At 48.0% G+C, this 20,147-nt stretch overlaps 1 protein-coding gene across 1 annotated transcript in view; it reads right to left on the bottom strand.

Moving 5' to 3' along the window:
- LOC133371201 (ethanolaminephosphotransferase 1-like) overlaps nucleotides 1–20,147 on the bottom strand; it is a 160,598-nt gene that overhangs the window by 1,709 nt on the left and 138,742 nt on the right. The window contains exon 11 of the mRNA XM_061598376.1: nucleotides 1,489–1,671. Within this exon, the coding sequence (XP_061454360.1) occupies nucleotides 1,489–1,671 (183 nt within the window). The remainder of the gene's footprint in view (nucleotides 1–1,488; nucleotides 1,672–20,147) is intronic.

Consider the following 20,147-nt stretch of genomic DNA (forward strand, 5'->3'; position numbering starts at 1 on the left):
GTCAAAACCAGCACTTTGAATTGAGCTTAAAAATAATTTGCAGCCAGTTCAGTCAAGCCAGGATTGGTGTTTATATGCTGAGACTGTCTTGTCCCGGTCAGCAATCTGACTGCTGAGTTCTACAGCAGCTGCATCTTCCAAACCATCTTCAGAGACAGCCCCAAGTGTAACGCATTTACAAGCATATATCAGTTTGTGGCTTATCATGATTTATGATGAATGAGCAGCATGCTGCTACATGCTGTATGATTGCTTCCATTTTGCTCTTCCCTGGCACAAGCATAATAAAGAAATTAGAAAGCCTTGGCTTCTAATTATATCCAAACAGATTGCTTGCTGCTTAACAAGCCACAATCAGCAAGCCTATAGCAAACCGTAGCTTAAGGTTGGCTAGCAATCATTACTTTTTAGGGAGCAAGTAACCACTATCCATGGTTCACATGTAATGAGAAGCCAGCGTTTCCTGGATAGTTTATCCCATTCTTTCTTTATTTATTTATTTTCATTTTTAAACCGCCCATAGCGAATAGCTCTCTGGGCGGTGTACAAAAGATTAAAAGTACAGAAATACAAAATACCACAATAAATAAACTGAAACAAAGAGATTTAAAATTGTAACATTAAACGCATTAAAATGCCTGGGAGCATAGCCAGGTCTTAACCTGGCGCCGAAAAGATAGAAGCGTCGGCGCCAGGCGTATTTCTTCGGGGAGGCTATTCCACAATTCGGGGGCCATTCTTGATAGGGGAGGAGCAAAGCAGGAGTGATCGGGCAGCGCGCACAAGCAAATGGATTATTATTGTTAACTCTGGCTTATTATGTGTTGATGTGACTTACAAAGAATGACCAATTATGTTTCTTTCAACATTCCAAATCTGCACCCACCAAGAAAAGCCACAAAAATGAGCTGCTGTATCTTGCTTCTAATATAGTTACCTATTTTACTGCAGTAGTTGCCTATTGAAAAGGATTTGAGACATTCATGACACACATAAATGGTTATAGTTTTACCAATCAGCAAATATTATGACTGTGATAGGGTTAGAGATAAAAACAAACTTATAGTTTTTTTATCCTCTTGAGAGTCTGTAGATCTCTACTGCATTTACTGAAAAACAATTTGATTGAACTAGGTTCACAAAGGTATTTTTTTTTAAATACAGATGAATCAATGAATTATTTGTAGCAATTGTGTATGCACACACCCACGTACATATCAAAATTGTTGAAGTGTTTCTCAAACAGCTGAAACGTAGTACACACATCATCCAAGGCAGCCCAATTACTGAACAGGCTGCTTTTATCCAGCTCAGAAAAATAACAGAAAGCGATGCATCTGAAAAAGGAAAGGCATTACTCCGTTTTGTTTGTTTAATCGCCAGATTGGGGGGTGGGAGAGGATTTTTGGTGGCAAACAGAAGCATATAACCATGCTTTTAAAATGAAACCTATGTTTACTACTAATTATTATAAAAAACTCATTTTACCACGCAGATTCCATAGTGGACATGAGCAGCTGTGGCAAAGAAGGTAAATGCAATAAGTATTGGTTCCTCCAAGCTGCCCAGAAATCCAGCTGTTGCTGTGTAGACCACAAGAGTTAATGGAACAATAAGCCAATTAAGCACTTCAGATCTTGTGCTGGTCATCTGGCAAATTATCATTCTGCACTGTTGGAATAAAAGTCAGGTAAATGAGTTCGTGGTAAAGAAAACACCAGCTTCATTTGCAGGACAATACTAGGATAGTGGGACACCACCAAGGTTGAGATTTGCTGTATATTATTTATTTATTTATTGGATTTGTATACCGCCCCATAGCCGACGCTCTCTGGGTGGTTTACAACAATTAAAAACATTAAAAACAAATATACAAATTTAAAAACACATTTTTAAAAAGCAATTTAAAAACACATTTCCTTTTGCTTCTTTATTGACCAGAATAATCAAAACACCTCAGTGAAGAAGGATTTCAACTTTTAACAATTCTTATGTCAAAACAGTGTGTTGTCTTGTGCTGAGCTGAAACTGTGTGCATGAGGTTCACATATTTTTGCCCTACCTCTTTTAATTTTTACATCCCTTTGCAACACTGGCCTGGCTCGGGTCACATAAACTATAGCTTCCTTAACAGGGACTGTACAAACCTGCAGGCTCCTGGAGAGGGCCTTGCAGCCTCCTCCCCGATCTTTTATTTACTACTGCACTGCACTGAACTAAACCAAGGTTTGGCTTAGTTGAACCCAGGCTTGCGGCTAAGCTCTCTCCTTGCTAACCATGAACTGTAGCCAAGATTTAGTCTAACCATAGTTTGGCTTACTGTGATGTGTGAACCAGACCACTGTCATGGAGAGTTAAGGATGTAACAGTAGAAACTATATATAAAATGCAAGGCTGCATCTGGGTGACCCAACCTGCTTCTTGTCTCAGGGGGCAAAAGTGCATATTGTTATTATTAAATTATCTTTGCTTCACTCCTGCCATATCTCCTAAAGAAGTGTATGCCATTGTGGCTGCAATTCTATACACACTTAACTCGAGTAAGTCCCATTGGATTCTAAAAGACTTCAGTGTAGACATGCACAGAATTGTGCTGCTTGTTGATTTCAAAGTTAAGGTCCTATAAATATAGAATTTTAATAGGGGTCTTCAATTAGAGTTAGCAGGAAGTACGCTAACTGGGTGGCATCTCCTGCCAAGAGGGCAGAAGGAAACTTGATTTCTCATACCTACTACTTTGTACCATAATTCCCCTGGTCCCACACTGGATAGAACCTATTTACTTTTTATATGAGCAGAGGTAAGAATATTTAGAACCAATATTTTCTCTATATGCTTGACTGCAATTCTTCTTTTTTCCCTTAGATTCATTTAAAATTAATATAATATTGAGGTCACTTGTCCGAGTCTTCCTTTGCTGCTCTTTGCAGCTAATCATTTTATAGGTGCTGTAGTCCACCACTGTTTCTCACCTTGAAATCTATTTATTGGGTCTTAGTCTTTTCCGTGCTGGCTGTTGCTTCCTCCCTAAATCTCAACAATCCATCAGATTCTTCAGATCAATGGTAAAAAACTAAGGATCTTCATGACTATTACTTTAGCTGGAATATGAGATTCTGTAACTTACTTTCTTTGTGAATAACGGAAGTCTTGCCATGCTGACAGATGCGGAAACCTCCTTCTAAATAGGTACTGACCAACCAAAGTCTTACTCTGATCTTTGTAATCTGTTCAGAAGCCTTTGGGGCTAAAGAGCAGAGTTAAAAGATGCTTAAATAATATACTGGAATGTGTGTCCCTGCTATTGGTAATAATAAATGCTAACAATCACAAGCTGTTATCCTCAATATTTTAATAATTGATTGATTGATATCTCACCCTTCCTCTCAGAAGGAGCCCAGGGCGGCAAACAAAAGCACTGAAAACACTCTAAGCCATCTTAAAAACAGACTTTAAAATATATTAAAACAAACTATCCTTGAAAACATATTAAAACAAAACATATTTTTTTAAAAAGGCTTTAAAAATATATAAAAAATGTAATTCTAACACAGACACAGACTGGGATAAGGTTTCTACTTAAAAGGCTTGTTGAAAGAGGAAGGTCTTCAATAGGCGCCAAAAAGATAACAGAGATGGTGCCTGTCTAATATTTAAGGGGAGGGAATTCCAAAGGTTGGGTGCCACAACACTAAAGGTCCACTTCCTATGTTCTGCGGAACAGACCTCCTGATAAGGTGGTATCTGCAGGAGGCCCTCACCTGCAGAGCATAGTGATCAACTGGGTATATAAGGAGTAGGTAGATCTTTCAGGTATCTTAGTGCCAAGCTGCATAGGGCTTAGTACACTAAAACCAGAACCTTGAATTAGGCCTGGTACCTAATGCGCAGCCAGTGCAATTCTTTCAGCAGCAGAGTAACATGTTGGTGACAACCCGCCCCAGTGAGCAGTGGTGCCACTGCATTTTGCACCAGCTGCAGCTTCTGGACCAATCTCAGGGGCAGTCCCACATAGAGCGCATTACAGTAATCTAACCTGGAGGTTACCAGTGGTCAGCCTATCCTGGTCCAGAAACAGCCAAAGCTGGTAAAAGGTACTCCTAGCCACTGACGTCACCTGGGCCTCTAGCGACAAAGATGGATCCCGGAGCACCCCCAGGCTACGGACCTGCTCTTTCAGAGGGAGTACGACTCAATTCAAAGCAGGCAATTGATCAATTATCCAAACTCTGGAAGCACCAACCCGTCTTATTAGGATTCAGACTCAGTTTATTGGCACTCATCCAGCCCACCACCGAGTCCAGGCACTGGTCTAGGGGTTGCATGGCCTCTCCCAATTCAGATGTTACAGAGAAAAAGAGCTGGGTATCATCAGCGCACTTCTGACACCTCACCCCAAATCTCCTGATGACCACTCCCAAGGGCTTCATACAGATATTAAAAAGCACTGGGGACAAGATGGTACCCTGTGACACCCCACAGCACAACTGCCAGGAGGCCAAAAGACAATCACCCAATGCTATGTAGAGTGCAGCACCAATTTACCAGTATAACCAGTAGAGTCCAGTAGCGTTTTAGCTTGCTTATCAGTGCCAGTCGCCGACCGAAATAATAGACCATCAGCCAAGTCTTTAAGAAAACAAAACTTAACTGTTTTCACACCGTGCTCCGTCTCTTGCTTACCAACCAACTCTATAATGCTTTCCTATTACCCCCACACCTCTGTGTGCTCATTGAAGCCTTTTTATTGCTGCTTCACTTATCAGTTACAGCTGCAGCCTGACCTTGGGCGTTTCTGCCAAGTGCTGTCAATTAACGGCTTCACTCTTCCCTTAACTCCTACCGTCCTGCCTGGAAATGGCTGTGTTGCCCACCTAAGCCTGACAGCCCCCACCTTCCAGACAGACATCGTGAGTTACAATCCATTGCGTGTACAAGTATACAGTTTTCAAAGTTACATTGCTTTACATTTTTACATTTGTACAGTCTTCAGGCATGTTAAGCAATTCCAACATTCGTTTATACTTTTCTTCAGTCACAGGCTTTGTCATAATATCTGCTAGCATTTGGTCTGTATTGCAGTATTGCAGCTCAATGAATCCCTGTTGCACGCACTCATGAACATGGTGATAGCGTACGCTTATGTGTTTAGTTTTCTTTGTGTGTGATTCTGACATAGCCATTCTGATGCATGTCTGATTATCCTCAAACACTCTAATCGGGATCTTTATTTCCATGTGTATTTCCTGTAACAGATGCGCAAACCACGTAAGTTCGTTACAAGCAGTGGATAAGCTCACGTATTCTGCTTCAGAGCTTGAAATAGCTACGACTGCTTGTCTTCTGCTATGCCAGTCAATAACAGATCCATGCAGGAGCACAACCATACCAGATGTGGATTTTCGGCTAGACGGGTCTCCTGCATGGTCTGCATCAACGTAACATTCTATGCCATCTGTTTTCTGTGTGGTCAGCCTTATACCCCTGTTATTGGTGCCTTTCAGGTATCTCATCACCCGTTTTAGTCCTTGCCAATCACGTTCAGAGGGACTTTCTACCCTTCTGCTGAGTATCCCAACAGCATTACATATGTCAGATCTTGTGACCTTCACTAAATATTGCAATTTTCCAATGAGTTGTCTATATAGTTCAGGCTTCTCGTATAGTGTGTCAGTTGCTTCCTGTTGGAAACCTACAGTCATTGGTGTTTTCACTGGCTTACATTCTAACATATCAGAGGCTTCCAACAGCTGCGCTATTTTACTTCCTTGGCTTAGAGTAAAACTACCGTCCTCATGCCGTTTAATGTCAGTGCCTAAATAATGCTGAACTGCACCCAATCTTTTAGTGTCCACGTGTTTTGTCAAGGTGTCATAAAATAATTCCTCATCCTTATTGTTATTGAACAGGTACAGGATGTCATCAACATAGACAGTACAAAACGTTTGGTTATTTTCCTGGTTTTTAACGTATACACATGCATCTGCAATACATTTTTTGAATCCCATGGATTGTAACACTCCATCTATTTTAATGTTCCAGCATCTGGCACTTTGTTTCAGTCTATACAATGACTTATGAAGCTTACACACCTTGCCTGGCTCTATAACAAATCCTGGGGGTTGTTCCATATAAATATCTTCCTGTAACGTGCCATGTAAAAATGCAGTACTGATGTCATAGTGGAACACTTGCATACTTCTCACTGCAGCCAGTTTCAACATCAGTCTCATTGATTGATGCTTAATTACTGGCGCAAATACCTCATCGTAATCAGTGCCATATCTCTGCGTGTAACCCTTTGCTACCAGGCGTGCCCTGTATCGCTGCACCTTTCCTGTGCTAGCTTTTCTTTTTAAAGACCCACTTGCACCCGATGGCTTTCCTGTCAGGAGGCAAATCACCTAATGTCCACGTGTTATTCTTGTTTATAGCCTCAAGCTCCTCTTGCATAGCAGAGAACCAATTGCTCTGTTCATGCTCTGGCAAATCTCTTATGTCATTAAAGCAAGAGGGCTCCTTCAGACGCTCATCCATTGCAGTTATGTTTGCAGTAAAAGCCCTTGGGGCCGCTAACGGGAGTTTCTGTGTGGACGTGGTTATGCTGTTTCTTATTTCTGTTTTATGTATAGTACCACCACGTCTCATGGCGCCTGGTCTAAGGTAAAACAATGATTTCACCAGACTTCCTTGTAAACACACCTTTCCCTTTTTCATTATTTCACATTTCTTGTTACTAAATAACACACTATAATTCATTTGCAATAGTTTTGAAACTGACAGAATGTTGTTAGTTAAATTAGGCACAAATAAAACATTTGTCATTATTGTTTGTAAAGCACATAACTGTACAGTACCCTTACCCATCACCTGTTGTTTAGTGCCATCAGCTAAACTCACGTCTTCATTAGCTGGCACCATTGTTTTAAATAGACTTTTATCTTTTATCAGTGAATGGGTGGAACCTGAGTCCAGGACCCACAAACTATTGTCTCTGTTAACAAAGTCTTTTTCATTCTTTGTCTTTGCACTCACCAACTGCACGTGTGAGGGTTTTCTTCCATCCCTCCTCCTTCTCAGTAAGTCACAGTCCCGCCTTAAATGATGCAAGGAGCCGCAGTTGTAACAAGCTTTAGTCCCAAAAGCCTTTATCTCAGTCTTTTCTTTCACTCCTTTCGTTCCGTCCCTCTTGCCTTTGTTTTGTTTCTTTTCTTCTCTCCCACTCTTGCTTTAGTTTGTCTGCAACATATCGAAACGGAAGTCCAGAATCGGGCATCGCTTCAAGTGCGCTGATAACAGGATTCCAAGAGTCATTAAGTGTTGAAAGAGTGCTATAGATCTGCTGCGTTTCAGAGTGTTCCACTCCCCTTTCTTGTAATTCTACAAACAGGCTTGTAATGTTCATTAAGTGTTCTGACATAGTTACTTCGTCAGTTAGCTGCATTCTGTATAGTTTTCTCGCAAGACTTATTCTACTGCTAGCTGTTTCTTGAACATAATATGCTCTTAAAGCAGTCCACATTTCTTTAGCAGTCTCTTTACCTCTTAGAAGCAGTAGTTGCGAGTCTCCAACAGCCAAGATAATTAATGACTTCGCTCTTTCATTCAAGCGTAGCCATTCAGCAGGTGGTGGAACGGAGGGGGGTTGTTGGTCAATTACTTTCCATAAATCTTCTCTGTTTAGATAGGCTTGCATCCGCAGCCGCCAGCATGAGTAATTTCGTTCAGAGAGACGTTCCAGTGGAATGCCAGCCAAAGTTACTCCAGTCATTCTTGCAGACCTCTTATCACTTTGGTTTCCAGGCAACACGGTTCTCTATCTCTGCTTTGCAGCTCTCCCACAGCTCACCAGCTCTCCGGCTCGGCTTCCTTCGGTTTTCCGGCGTAGCACAAGCTTGCTCACTGGTTTTAACTGGGTGTTACTGGTTTGGAACTGGGCCCATAACCCTTGTAGAGTGCAGCACCAATTTACCAGTATAACCAGTAGAGTCCAGTAGCGTTTTAGCTTGCTTATCAGTGCCAGTCGCCGACCGAAATAATAGACCATCAGCCAAGTCTTTAAGAAAACAAAACTTTACTGTTTTCACACCGTGCTCCGTCTCTTGCTCACCAACCAACTCTATAATGCTTTCCTATTACCCCCACACCTCTGTGTGCTCATTGAAGCCTTTTTATTGCTGCTTCACTTATCAGTTACAGCTGCAGCCTGACCTTGGGCGTTTCTGCCAAGTGCTGTCAATTACCGGCTTCACTCTTCCCTTAACTCCTACCGTCCTGTCTGGAAATGGCTGTGTTGCCCACCTAAGCCTGACATGCTATTCTCTGAAAACGACCCTGGAGGTAGAATCGGAACCACTGCAAAACAGTGCCTCCAATACCCATTGTACGAAGTTGGCTCAGAAGGATGCCACCAAGAGATCAAGAAAGATAACAGGGTTGGACTCTCCCTGTCCTTCTCCCAATAAAGGTAATCCATCAGGGCAACCAAGGTCAGTTCAGTCCCTTAACCTGGCCGGAACCCAGACTGGAATGGGTCAAAATAATCGGTTTCATCCAAGAGTACTTGGAATTGCTGTGCCACAACCCTCTCAATCACTTTCCCAAGAAAGGGGGTATTTGTGACCAGGCAGTAGTTGTCACAAGCTAATGGGTCCAAGGTGGGCTTTTTCAGGTGCAGTCACCTCCTCTTTCAGGGCCACTGGGCCACTTCCTCTCACAAAGACACGTTGACCACACCCTGGATCCACTGTCATACCCCCTCAGCAAGTTTTAATAAGTCAAGAAAGGCAAGGGTCAAGAAGACATGTTGCAGGCCGCATTGTTGTAAGCACCATGAACCACGTCAACAGGCTGCATCAGCTGAAAATGATCCCAAGAAGTTGCAGCAAACATTGCTCTGAACACCTCACTGAGGACTATAGTAGGTGTGGATGAGGCATCAAGATTGCTATGGAGGTGAGCAACTTTACCCTTAAAGTGCCTTGCACACAATTCATACTGTACCTCTGAAGGGTCTATAATGCCATTTCCTGGAATTGATGTCAATAGACCTCTGACAATATGAATACTGATGTTTTAAAATAATGGAATCAGGAGTGGCTTTTGCTCTCTGATGTCTTTAGCCTTGAATGTATTGATGTTATACTCTCAAGTTTTTTCCTACAGCCATGAGAAATAAAACCCTTTATATACTGCCAGAATGTATTTTTATTAATATAGGAGCAAAAAGCTGCACAAAAACTTCTGACAGCAATTTAGTACACTAAAGACCACCTTAGGTAAAATGCTACTACCAGCTGAGCATAGATAAGATAACATTATATAAAGAAGAGTGCAAGCATCTTAACTGGCCATTATTCCCTTTCCTCCTGACCTGACTCTGCCTACTTCTCTCAGGTTGCATCCTTATTAGGTCAGTATAAGCTTTAAAGCACCTTCTGAGCAAGTGAATGCTGTGAAAGCTACAGGAAGTATACAAGACCACTAGTCAATGCTTGGGTTTGGGCTGCAGTTGCCTGATTTATAAGAAAGTAAATGTAAATTTACAACAGCTACACTGACTACCAATTTGCTACCGGGCTCACTTCAAGGTACTAGTGTTAACTTTTAAAGCCTTACATGGCTTGGGCCCTCTCTATCTGTTGAATCGTATTTCCTTTTATGAACCGTCTCGGCTCCTGAGATCCTCTATAGACCCTGGTCTTATGATCCCTCCATTCTCCCAAATTCACCAGATGGGTACTAGAAACAAAGCTTTTTCGGTGGTTGCCCCTACACTTTGGAATGCCCTACCGATGGAGGTACGTTTCTCCCCCTCACTTGCAGTTTTTCGCCGTCAGGTCAAAACGTTTTTATTTCGCCAAGCTTTTAATTGTAATGTATAGATTGTTTTAGAAATTTTAATCTGTCGTCGTACTAATTATATAACTATGTTTTTATTATGTTATCTTAATTTGTATGTGTAACTCTAGTTTCTGTTCGCCGCTCTGAATTCTTCTGAAATAGAGCGGGTTATAGATATATTAAATAAATAAAATAAAATAAAATACAGTAGCCACAATCCTGTACAGATTTAAGAACACTGAAACCACTGGGTCTAAGCATGCTAAACTCTGCACTGTATTGCAATGAATGTGTCTGCAATGTCTTTCCTTGTAATTTTATGGCAACCAATCTGGGGGTTTTTTTTTAAAAGGCCTAAAAGAGAGGTAGTAAGACTCTTTGAGTCCATGAAATGTGGGGATATGAAATAAACTCAGGTTTTCATTCATGTAACTTTTCTAACACAACAGTAGTTATTTCTGTAAGTCAGTTCCTTGAAACAAGCATCTTACTGTAAAATCCACAGTATATTGTTGCCTAACGAGAAACATCTGTCAGTATTTCTTATAAACATCTCACCATTATTGGCTCAGATACGTCTGGATAGAATCAGGAGCAGGAAATGCCAAAGGAAGTTTTTCTTACTGAGAACCATACTCTGACCTCTTAACAAAAGCATCCACTCAGGATGAAAATCTCTCTGTAATAAATCTGTAAATAAGTCTTGCTGCAGTGCTGGAGTGTAGGTTCTAAAGTGTTCATATGTCTGGAGGTATAGTAGATATTCATATACCAGTAATATTTAAACTTTACAGTGCAATGCAATCAAAAATGGATTTATCACAGCAGGGATGGGGAGCCTGTACCTTTCCAGATGGTGATGGACTACAACTCCCATCATCCCAGACCATTGGCTATGCTGTTTGGGGTTGATGAGAGATGTAGTCCAACATCTAGAGAGCCAGAGTTTCCCCCATCCTGACACACAGCTACTAACAAGCCATGGCTTTCCTTTTGTGTCTTTAGTTTTAAAAATTTGAAAAATAAAATACTATATATAACATATTTTTGCTGGTTATTCAAATTCTTCTCTAGGGCAGGGATGGGGAAACTGTGACCCTCCAGATATTGTTGGTCTCTAACTCACATCAGCCCAAGCCAGCATGGCCAAGGGTCAGGGATGATGAGAGCTGCAGTCCAAGAGCATCTTGAGGGCCACAGGTTTCCCCAGCCCTGGTCCAGGACTTCATCACTCTGCCTATGTGATGAACATGAGTGTTTTTGGTTTTTTTATTTTATACTGTTGTGCGCCTCCCCAATCTCCGAGCGGTGAGATCTCAGGGGTCCCTGTGCTCATCCAGGGTTTGGTTTCCTTTGGGAAGAAGGTCAGCGGAGACTGTGGTGTCTTTATGAAATATGATTTATTTATTTACACACATTCCAACCTGAGCTTAGGATGGAGGGATTCAAGGCATCAGCAGTCCAATATCCAGCTTTTCCATCTGGGTTGCAGGAGGCATCCTAAAGCCATCATGCAGAGAGATAGCTTCTCTGCCTGCCTCCAGTTCCCAGCCTTTCTCTATACCCTCTCAAAAACACACAAAGCACAAACATCTGCTAGCCACCAGGAAGGGGGGGGGAGGCTCTCCTGAAGAGTTTCAATGACAAAAGGATCTTCCTGGCTCATTCACTAGTTGCTGGGCACCTAATAGGCCCATTAACTACCTGGCCACACTATTAGCTTAACAAAAGAAACTCATCTAGCCAGCAGAGACAGCCCCTCCCCCAAGGCACAGGGTTCCAAATCAGAGGCTGGAAGGGGACCCACAGGAATCATCCATTCCAACCCTAAACTCACAACAATACAACAATGTCCTTGTAATGGTTTATAGTAAAATGCATACAAAATAACAAGCAAGCAGTAAGTAATAATAAAACCCACACAAGATAAAAACAGCAGCACACTGTGCAAAAGCAGTTGGATCTAATAAGTAGGCCATTACAACAGTCTAAAAAAGGAAAGTCTTCTTCATCGATCATCTAAATACATGGAGGTAGGTATCAAGCTGAACCTCTATTGGTGTTAAGACCAAGTGCCTCTCAGGGAAAAGACCTCTGGCCACCCAGAAAATCTCTGAAGACCAACCTCAAAGCAGAATAGATTATTTGGGTGAGCTGCTGCTTCCAATATCCAGGGCCCAAACCACTGACAGATGTAAAGTCTAAAAGTAATACTTGGAGTTGGGCGTTGAAACTCACTGGTAGGCAGTGCAATTTTGTTAAATAAATCTGTCCTCTTCAGTTAGTGACTGTCAGCAATCTGCCTATCATGTGCTAAACCAGTTGTAATGTTCAGACAGTCTTTAAAAGGGAGACTTGAGTGAAGTGGTCTGGGGTAGAGAGCAGAAATGGGGAGCATGTGGCCCTCCAGCTGCTGTTGGACCTCCTACCTCACATCAGCCCCAGCCAGCATGGTCAGAGATCATCCAACATCTGAAAGATTTACAGGTTCCTCATCCTTTAGAGCAGTGGTTCCCAACCTGGGGGCCATGACCTCCAGGGTGTGTGTGAACTAATTGGGGAGGGGGGTGCAAACAGTAAATAAATTATTTATTTAAAGTCCCTGGATGCTGTCTGCTACCCAATGCCACTGCAGATGATACCTCCCCCTTGCTCCAAATGAGGGGGAAGGACTTTTGCTGAAGCGGCAGAACATCTTTCAGGCACGCCGAGGGTAGGCGTCTGCCTATAAAACACATGGCAGATGCCTATGGAAGCTGAAGGTGAAGAGGCCAGGACGAAGAGGGGATTACTGTTGCCAACTCCTGTCTCCTCCCACTGCTGCTGTTGATAACACCCTTACTAAGAACAAGAGGAGAGGGTTTTTCCTGAAGGAAAAAGAAGCAAAGCTGCAAGAAAAGGCTGTTTTCCCCCTTCCTTCCTGGCAGCCAGCCTGCCTGCCTGCCTGCCTTTCTTGGCTCGTGCTTCACTGCCACCTCCTTTTAAAAATTATTCTTATTTGCGAGGCCATCCAGATCTCGCCTTCAACCCAGACAGAGCCAAGAAGCAGTGAGGAAGCTCAGGACTTGCTCGCTCCCCCATCTCTGAAGCTAAGTGAGTGTGCCAGCATCCCCCCTTTCTTCCACCTATGCTCCACCCCCCAATGTCTCTCTCCAAGACTCTGCATCTATTGAAGGCTTCCTCCCTCCCATGCGCCCAAATGCATGCATGCCTGCAGATGCTTGCAGGAGGGGCAGGTGTGTTTGTGTGTGTACATGCACTGATCTGTCTTCTGCTCTGCTGTTATTCCCCAAGTGCACACTAATCAAGTAATCAATTCTGATGATCATCCCAAGGCATAAAAGCACTACCCCCCTCTTTAATCTATCCACCATGTTGTCTGCAGTGCACAATCTAGCATCCCCATCACCACCACATTGCTGCTTCTTGATTAGTATTTTAAAGAAAAAAAAGCTCAGCAAGTTGGCTGGGGTCCTGGCATTATTGCGTCTGCGGGGAGCAGCCCAGCAGAGCTGTTTTGAGTGGTCAGGGGTCTGTTACAGTCTGGTCCTCAAGAGGGTAATATAGACCACTCAACAGCCCGCTGTCAAGAATTTGCATGGCACTTTGCAGACAAAATCGCTCAGATTCCCGTTCCGTGCCCGGGACCTACCGGGCAGAGGGACGAGCTTGCGGCCGCTGTCGATGTCCAGGCCGCCATCTTGGGGGATGCGTGCACACACGGCACGCTGGCGTGCCGTCGTGTGATGCAGCAGGGAGGCGGGGCGGCTGAAGGCTATTTAAGGCCGCCCCGCCTGCTTCCCACCATCCAGTTCAAATTTCGGCGGCAATCTCGGCAGCCGCAGCAGCAGCTTCGGCGCGGCGCGGCTCCTTTCGGCGGCAGCTTCGGCGCGGCGCGGCTCCTTTCGGCGGCAATCTCGGCAGCCGCAGCAGCAGCTTCGGTGCGGCACGGCTTCTTTCGGCAGCAGCTTCGGCGCGGCGCGGCTCCTTTCGGCGGCAATCTCTACAGCCGCAGCAGCAGCTGCGGCGCGGCGCGGCTCCTTTTGGCGGCAATTTCGGCAGCCGCAGCAGCAGCTTCGGTGCAGCACGGCTCCTTTGCCGGCGCACGTGGGCCTCCGGAGGCTTCCTGGCCAGGGTGGCTGGGCGGCGGCGAGCCCTCCCCAGCCTCATTGAGAGACAGGGAGGCAGCGGCGGCTGGCACCAAGGCCTATGCGGCGAGGATCCTGGGGCAGTCACTACGAGGCGGCAGCGCAGGATCGGATCCAGCAGCAGCGAGGACCACAGGCTAGGCGGCCTTTGGCCGGCAATTATTAATTTTAATTAACGCGGGGGTAGGTGGGGCACGACCCCAACCATCAATCCTTGCCACGTGCAGGGCAATTAGGCTCCCCTCCAGGATAATTGGGTGCCGGGAGGGGGTATAGAATAAGCAGGCGGGCCCCTTCACAACATTTTGAAATCACGTCGTTTTGTAAGCAGGGCCCCTCTCTCCCTCTAGTATGCCACCCAAGAAAGGACAAGGGGGGCCAAAAGGGAAAGGAAAGGCCCCCAAAGCAGGGGGGAGATGCACACCCCCAGCGACGGAGGGGGCAAGGAGTGGGGAGGGGCCACCATGGGCGGCCATATTAGCCAGGTTGGAAGCCCTAGAGCATGGCTCAGGCCATCCTAGTGCACCTCGGGACCAACCTGTCACAGGGAAGGAGAAGGACCCACCACCCAAACGGTCTCGGGGGAAAACGCAGCGGCCAGTGAACAGTGCTGATGCAGGGGCTGTTGCTTCCATCTTAGCGTGACTGGATGTGCTGGAGGCCGGGCCCAGGGCTGAGGCAAGGACGCCCAGCATAGAGCCAGGCGCAACTCCCACCTTGCAAGCAGCCCCAACAATGCAGCCCACACAAGGACCTTCGGCGGAAAGCACACAGGGTGAGTCCTCTATCATGCCACAACAACAAGGGCAGCGGCAGTGGAGCTGGGCCCCCTGGGGGTACCCCTACTGGCCCTTTTCCCCACCAGTGGTAACCGAAGGATATGGGCAGGCAGGGACTCCCGCCAGCGGGGGGGGAGGTTACGCCGCAGCAGCAGCATCCCCTAAGGGAGGCCTGCGAGCAGGTCTGGCACCTCGCTGCTGGGACGGCGACGGAAGGAGGGCATCAGCCCGCCCTGTCTGCCAACCCCCCTGCAGAGATATCCGACCCCCTGGGATCAGTCAGAGAGGGGGCCATACCTTTTGGGGAAACGTCTGCCCCACTGGGTTTTCATCTTCTGCCTGCTACGAAGGACAGAATATGGAGGGGAGAGTACGTGGACCTATTCTCGCTCTTGTACAGGGAGCTGGTTGGGAAGGATAAGGATAAAGGGGAACATGCAGAGCCCGATAGGCCCAAGCGCCGACGGGTAGAGCGCTCTTGGTCTAACTGGCTGCCTGCATTCCTTACGTACATGGGGGTGGTAATACAGAGGCAGCCTCATAGGGCCTCGGTACTGATCAAATACCTCGATATCATATATCGGGGCTACTCTGAGTTTCAAGGGACGGCATGGCTGGACTACGACCAGGCGTTCCATATGAGGGCGGCTTTTGATACATCCCTCCCCTGGGACAAAAAGGAGGCTGACCTGTGGCTGCAATTTATGGCACATTCTAGACCCATGGCAGGTGATAGGGCGGACAGCGGCCATCTCTTGGCGCGCCAGGCATCAGCAACTGCTTCCCGCGGGCCTGCGGGGCAGGGGGTTCAACCCCGCCTGCTTTGCTGGGAGTTCAGCTCGCGTGGCCTTTGCGGTCGGAGCCCGTGCAGGTTCAGACATGAATGTGCCATATGTGCGGGCCCCCACGCCTGCACTAGCTGCCCCAGGGGCCGCCCCTTCAGGGGTGGAAACAGGGATTCGGCTGGCGCAAGGAAGACAGGGGCTGCAGGCACAGCTCAGGGAAAGGGGCCCCAGCCCAATTAAAATTCCCGAGCTCCAACACTTACTCCACCTTTACCCCCTAGTCCAAGATGCCCAGTTTTTACTCGAAGGCTTCACAGTGGGTTTTCAGATCCCCTATTTGGGTCCCAGGCGACCTTTCATGTCCCTCAACCTGAAGTCAGTGGAAGGCAGGGAATCAGTTCTGAGAGAAAAAATTAGGAAGGAAGTAGTAGCCGGCCGGGTTTTGGGCCCCTTTGCTGCACCACCCATCCCCTCACTCAGAGTTTCCCCGTTGGGCCTCGTCCCCAAGAGGGCACCAGGTGAATTTCGCCTGATACACCACCTGTCCTTTCCACAGGGTGAGTCAGTCAATGACTTCATCCCAGCGGAGCTGTGCTCAGTCCGCTACACATCATTCGACTGTGCTGTGCGAATGGTCAGGGACTGCGGGGTTGGGGCCCTTATGGGAAAGTGTGAAATCAAGTCTGCTTTCCGCCGCCTCCCGGTCCACCCACAGGACTTCGAGCTGTTGGGCTTGGCTTTTGAGGGTGAATATTACGTGGACAGGGCATTGCCTATGGGCTGCTCTATATCATGCTCTGTTTTCGAGCGCTTCAGCTCCTTCTTGGAGTGGGCGGTCAAGAGGCGCGCAGGCTTGCAATCAGTGGTACACTATTTGGATGACTACCTGTTTGCGGGCCCTGCGGACTCAGGCACCTGTAGGGCGTTCATGGCACATTTCGCGGGGCTGGCTGGGGAGCTGGGCGTCTCCCTCGCGACCGAGAAAACTGAGGGCCCATCCACCGCTATCACGTTTCTGGGCATCGAGATAGATACGGTGGCCCAATGCTGCAGGCTCTCTCATGACAAGTTGGGGGCCCTCAGGGAGAAGATCTCAGTGGTGGTCAGTTCTAATAAGGTGACATTAGCCACTCTCCAACGGCTGGCAGGCCATCTGAACTTTGCCTGCAGGGTTGTAGCGCCCGGCCGTGCCTTCCTGCGGCGCGTATATGACGCCATGGCTGGCCTATCACGATCCTACCACCGCACACGGGTGACAGCCGCTCTTAGGGCTGACCTGACAGTGTGGTCCACCTTCTTGCGGGAATTTAATGGGGTCTCCCTATGGAGAAGGGATCGCCTGTTGGAGGCAGAGCTACAGGTGCACTCCGATGCCTCGGGTGCCTTCGGTTTTGGGGTCATTCTTCATGACTCATGGTGCCACGGCAGCTGGCCGCAGGGCTGGACACTGGCTGGCCTGACCAGAGACCTGACGTTCTTGGAGTTCTTCCCCATTGTCGTGGCCGTACACCTCTGGCCTGACAAGTTGGGTAATTCCTCAGTCCACTTTTGGTGCGACAACCTCCCCACAGTGCACGTTATTAACACCCTGTCCTCTAGAAATCCCAACGTTATGCTTCTGGTGCGAGCATTCGTGCTCCAATGTCTTCGCTATAATATTCAGTTCCTGGCGCGCTACGTTCCTGGTATTGACAATAGTATTGCTGATGCTCTATCACGGAACCAGATGGAGAAGTTTCGCCAGCTGGCACCGTGGGCAAGGGCTCTGCCGGAGGTGTTCCCCCCAGCGCTATGGGAGATTGGAGGATTGAATCAGAAAGGGCCATAAGCCTTTCTGTGGCGCCCAGCACTTTGGCCAGCTACCAGGGGGCAGGTAGGGATCTATCAAACTTCAGAGAGTCCAGGGGTTACGCCCAGGAGTGGCCCATCCCGGTCGAGCAGCTTATGGAGTTCTGCGTGGAGGGGAAACGGAGAGGCCTTTCAGTCAGGACCATCAAAGGTAAGCTCTCAGGCCTCGCTTTCCTAGCGAAGGCACGGGGCTTTCAGGACTACACGGGTGACTTTAGGGTGCGCCGGATGCTGGAGGGTTGGTCCCGCGAGCGCCCTTGCCCCCCGGATGCACGCCTCCCCTTTTCCCCGGAGCTATTGTTTGGCCTGCAGGGACAGTGGAAGCACTTGTGTTTTTCCCCTTTCGAGGCCCTGCTATATCATGCTGCGGCCCTCACTCTGTTTTTTGGGGCCTTCCGAATTGGGGAGGTGGTGGCGGCTTCTAAGATGGATAACTCCCTCCGAGCTCTGCTAGTCTCCGACCTCAGCTGGAGGGCAGAGCGGGCCCTCCTGCGGCTCAGGCGGTCTAAAACGGACCAGCATGGTAAGGGGCGCCTGGTGGTATTAGCCCCATGCCGGCAGCAAGAACTCTGCCCAGTAACAGCCCTGCGCGGTTTTGTGGCAGCGAGGGGGTCGCAGTCAGGGTACCTATTCATACATAGGAACTCCCAGCCCCTTACCAGATACCAGTTCTGGTCCGTGGCGAAGGCCGCACTGGGGAATTTAGGCGTGGACCCCAGTAAGTTCGGGACACACTCCTTCCAGATAGGCGCGGCCTCCACGGCGGCCCTATTGGGCTTCTCTAAAGACAGGCTTCAGGCTGTGGGCGGGTGGTCCTCGGACGCGTACAAGGCCTATGTTAGACCACTTGCTGACACACACGACGCCAGCGGCTAGATGTTGGCCCCCCCAGACCCCCCCTTTTTTTTTTTGTTACCCAATGTCGTTGTTGTTTCAACAGATCGCTGGACAAGATCGGAGCAGCCACGCATCCTCCTATGTGGCCACAATATGATGTTCTGGGCGGGCCGGAGGGCGGCGAAGTCTCGCTTTGGCACGCAGCTGGGGCTCAGTCAATGGGCCGCAGTGCGGTGGCTGGGACATCGGGGGATGCGTTGGGACGGGCTCCTGCCAGCCTTGTTTCAACCGGCTGTGGAAGTGGCAGTGCCCCAGGTGCTGGTGATCCACCTCGGGGGCAACGACTTGGGTCTGTTAAAGGGCAAGGCCCTAACTGAACAGGCATGCGGTGACCTCCGGGCCATTGCACGTCGCTGGCCGGGGGTGCACTTAGTGTGGTCAGACATCGTGCCACGCAGGAGGTGGAATTGTGCCGGTGACCCACGAGGGATGGACAGGGCACGGAAAAAGGTGAACAGGCAAATTCAGAGGGCCCTTAGGGACTTGGGAGGTTCTGTCATCCACCACCCAGAGGTGGGCCACAACAAGCTTGAGCTGTTTCCGCCTGACGGCGTCCATTTGACGGACACGGGCAACGACATCTTTCTAAGGGACCTGCAGAAGGGTTCACACCAGATTCTTATCGGGTGTGGGGTAAAGGGGGACTAAGCAGAGGCTTGTCCCCCTTCTGTGGCGAAGAAGTGCGGGGAAAGGTTAAAGGGAAAGGGCAGCTAGGTGACACCTTTAGGCACCTTTGGGGGTGACAGGCGGTCCGGAGGCCTGCAGCTCAGGGCTACACGGCCCGGGGACAGGGTACGGGCCGCCTTTGGGGCCAACGTGCCTCATCCGCTCGGAGTTTCAGGGCTCCGAGGGGCGGTGATGCGGGTTGGACCCCCTACACATCTTCAGGGTGTGGCTGGAGCTGGGGGGCTGGCACAGGGCAGCCCCAGGCTCAGGCAGGGCATGGTCGCCCGATAGCTGCTAACAGGCTTTGCCTGGATCACCAGAATGCTCCCGCCCTTAATCTCCCTTCTGCAGGTTCGTTATTCAATTGATTCTGTTTAAATAAAGTGGCCCATTATTTACCCAAGCAATGGTGTCTGTGTTTTATTTCGGCAATAGGCCGCAATCGTTTTGACTTGGATGCTATAATTGATATAGTCTCAGGGGATGTTACTGTGGCTCCTGCTTGTCCAATATTAATGGATTCTTTTCAGCTTGTACAGCCTGAGGATGTGGACAGGATCCTTGGAGAAGTGAGAGCCACCACATGTCTGCTAGACCCTTGCCCTTCCTGGCTTATTAAAAGTGCGAGAGGGGGAATGGCCGATTGGGTGAGGGGAGTGGTTAATGCCTCCTTACATCAAGGCAGAGTTCCACGGTGCCTAAAGGAGGCAGTTGTAAGGCCTTTGTTGAAAAAGCCCTCCCTGGATCCCTGTATAATGGGTAATTATCGGCCAGTATCTAATATTCCATTCCTGGGCAAAGTAATAGAGCATGTGGTGGCCTCCCAGCTCCAGAGATTGCTGGATGAAACGGATTATCTGGACCCATTTCAGTCTGGTTTCAGGCCTGGCTATGGGACAGAGATGGCTTTGGTCGCCTTGGTGGATGGCCTACGCAGAGAACTGGACAGGGGGAGTGTGTCCCTGTTGGTTCTACTGGACGTCTCAGCGGCTTTCAATACCATCGACCATGGTATCCTTCTGGGCCGCCTTGCTGGGATGGGTCTTGGGGGCACTGTTTTACAATGGCTCTGTTCCTTCCTGGAGGGACAAACCCAGAAGGTGGTGCTGGGGGACTCCTGCTCAACTCCTTGGCTATTGGCCTGTGGGTCCCTCAGGGTTCAGTTTTGTCCCCCATGCTAT

This window comes from Rhineura floridana, chromosome 1 (genome assembly GCF_030035675.1).
Source record: "Rhineura floridana isolate rRhiFlo1 chromosome 1, rRhiFlo1.hap2, whole genome shotgun sequence".
In the NCBI taxonomy this organism is placed as follows: Eukaryota; Metazoa; Chordata; class Lepidosauria; order Squamata; family Rhineuridae; genus Rhineura; species Rhineura floridana.